At 44.1% G+C, this 3,196-nt stretch overlaps 1 protein-coding gene across 1 annotated transcript in view; it reads right to left on the reverse strand.

Annotated features, from left to right (window-relative positions):
- ARPC3 (actin related protein 2/3 complex, subunit 3, 21kDa) overlaps nt 1-3,196 on the reverse strand; it is a 22,831-nt gene that overhangs the window by 14,147 nt on the left and 5,488 nt on the right. The window contains exon 3 of the mRNA XM_011937083.1: nt 2,116-2,215. Coding sequence (XP_011792473.1) covers nt 2,116-2,215 — 100 coding nt within the window. The remainder of the gene's footprint in view (nt 1-2,115; nt 2,216-3,196) is intronic.

Below are 3,196 nucleotides of genomic sequence, written 5' to 3' on the forward strand. Positions count from 1 at the left end.
GCCTAATTTTTTGTATTTTTAGTAGAGATGGGGTTTCACTGTGTTAGCCAGGATGGTCTCGATCTCCTGACCTCATGATCCACCTGTCTTGGCCTCCCAAAGTGCTGGGATTACAGGCGTGAGCCACTGCACCCGGCCCTGTTTTTTTTTGAGATAGAGTCTCACTTTGTCGCCCAGGCTGGAGTGCCATGGCACGATCTAGGCCCACTGCAACCTCCGCCTCCTGAGTTCAAGCGATTCTCCTGCCTCAGCCTCCCGTGTAGCTGGGACCTGCCACCACAGTCAGCTATTTTTGTATTTTTAGTAGAGACAGAGTTTCACCATGTTGGCCAGGCTGGTCTCAAACTCCTGACCTGAGGCGATCTGCCCGTCTTGGCTTCCCAAAGTGCTGGGATTATAGGCGTGAACCACTGCGCCTGGCTGCAATCTGTTTTCTTATCTGTGAAAGGAAAGTTTCTTGGAGGACTCAATATTGTTTACAAAAACCAGCTAGTTATTCTAAATGCAATGACAGGAGGGGGCAAAGGCCAAAGGATTCTGAAATTAGAAGAATACTTGGCACATAAGAGGCATTCTATAGATATTTGTTGAATATAAATGAATTAGTGTGATTATTAGCTCACAGCACAGGCCTCCATTCCAATTCAGGTTTTTTCTTTTTTCCTTTTGAAACAAGAGTTTTGCTCTTGTTGCCCAGGCTGGAGTGCAATGGCATGATCTCAGCTCACTGCAACCTCCACCTCCCAGGGCAGCTCACTGCAACCTTCACCTCCCAGGTTCAAGCGATTCTCCTGCCTCAATCTCCCAAGTAGCTGGGATTACAGGCATGTGCCACCACACCCAGCTGATTTTTTGTATTTTTAGAACTCCTGAACTCAGGTGATCCACCCACTTCGACCTCTCAAAGTGCTGGGATTAGAGGTGTGAGCCACCACGCCTGGCCTTTGCAGTGTAATATTTGGGTTTTTTTGAGATGGAGTCTCACTCTGTTGCCCAGGCTGGAGTGCGGTGGTGCAATCTTGGCTCACTGCAACCTCCACCCACTATGTTCAAGCAATTCTCCTGTCTCAGCCTCCTGAGTAGCTGGGATCACAGGTGCCCACCACCATGCCTAGCTAATTTTTGTATTTTTAGTAGAGATGGGGTTTTGCCATGTTTGCCAGGCTGGTCTCGAACTCCTGACCTTAAGTGATCCACTTGCCCTGGCCTCCCAAAGTTCTGGGATTACAAGTGTGAGCCACCGCGCCCAGCCCTGTGATTTTCTTTTATGTTATTTTTCTTCTTTCTCAGGCTGTCTTCTTCCTTGTTCCTTTTCCTCAGAATCAAGTAGAGACTGTGGTGACTCACCATATGTATAAAGTTTACTGAGCTTTCAAATGGTGTTGAAAACAAAAGTAGGTTAAAAAAAAAAGGTCAAGTAAAACAGTCTGGCAGAGAAATGGGAATTGGATCAGTACCAAATTGGTAATTATAATAATGGTCTTGGAAACCATGAATGGAATTCAGTTCAGACCCTTGCAGGGTACAGGGAAACCGTGTCTAATATAATACAAACAATACTGTTGGGAGAACATCTCAGAAAGCGTCAGAAGAGTCTCAGCCAGTGTCTGAAAAATATTGTGGCTTTCTGAAATAAAACTCAGAAAAGCAGGAATAGACATAAGTAATGTTACACAGTACACTTCAGATTTAAGATTGAGGTATTGCTAAAAATGAAGATCTTGAAGAATGAATAAAGTAAGTAGATTTAGACGGGGAAGAGGTCAAAATATTTGCTGTTTTCTTCCAGGTTGATAACAGAAAGGATGGGCATGCGACATTCTAGATGTAACAGCATTAGATTTGTTTGAAAGAACTGATAAACAGTGTCCAGAATTAAGCACATTCCCTCCATTTTCTCAAAAGAGTTTCCTGGAGAAGTCAGAAGAAATAATATAATTTCCTATTAAATGCAACATATAACCACTATCTTGAAAGGTCTAGACCACAATATCTACCAAAGTACAAGGGCAATTTGAGAGAGAAGACTGAGCTAAGAATTTCCCTGATTTGATCATTTTAGAAGACTATTAGGCATTTCATACCAAAATTTGAAAATAATGGGTTTAGACTTACTCTCTCTGGGTGCAGGTCCTTTGAATTGACTTCTGATAGGTAAGAGTGCCATGTTTCCGATGAGTTTGGTGTCAGGATCCATGAGAGAAGAGTGGTAAGCCTGTAATGGCAAGCCCAGGAAGAACACAGAAGCAGAAAGAGAGCAAATGTCACTGTGGCAAACAACCTTTCCTTAAAGGAAAAAGAGAGTAACCCACCTAAGATTAATCAGGGTAGGGAGAAGGGATAGCAGCATTGAGGTGCTAGAGCTGGTTCTTTCTGGCTCAAGAAAACCAATTGTTAAATTATGAGGCATTTTTCAAGCTGGTTGTTAAACATAGCAGTTCTCAAAAATCAAATTATATAAACTTACAATTAAGTAAATGATGTTGGCCGGCACAGTGGCTCATGCCTGTAATCCCAGCACTTTGGGAGGCTGAGGCAGGCGGATTGCCTGAGGTCAGGAGTTCGCAACCAGCCTGGGCAACACAGTGAAACCCCATCTCTACTAAAATACAAAAAATTAGCCGGGCGTGGCAGTGTGCGCCTGTAGTCCCAGTTACTTGGGAGGCTAAGCTGGAGAATCACTTGAACCCAGGAGGTGAAGGTTGCAGTGAACCAAGATCATCCCACTGCACTCCAGCCTGGGCAACAGAGCGAGACTCTGTCTCAAAAAAAAAAGAAAAGTAAATGATGTTAAAAACCAATGATGCTTAAATATTCATCACTTCTTTTTTTTTTTTTTTTTGATTTTTTTTTTTTTTTTTGAGAAGGAGTCTCACCATGTTGCCTAAGATGGTCTCGAACTCCTAAGCTCAAGTGATACGCCTGCCTTGGCCTCCCAAAGGGCTGGGACTACAGGCGTGAGCCACCTCACCCAGCTACTTCCTACATTTTTTTTTTGAGATAGAGTTTCGCTCTTGTTGCCCAGGTTGGAATGCAATCACGTGACCTTGGCCCACTGCAACCTCCGCCTCCCGAATTCAAGCGATTCTCCTGCCTCAGCCTCCTGAGTAGCTGTGATTACAGGGATGTGCCACCACGCCCAGCTAATTTTGTAGTTTTGGTAGAGACGGGGTTTCTCCATTTTGGCCAGGCTGGT

Source organism: Colobus angolensis, unplaced genomic scaffold, assembly GCF_000951035.1.
Source record: "Colobus angolensis palliatus isolate OR3802 unplaced genomic scaffold, Cang.pa_1.0 Scaffold10, whole genome shotgun sequence".
NCBI lineage: Eukaryota > Metazoa > Chordata > Mammalia > Primates > Cercopithecidae > Colobus > Colobus angolensis.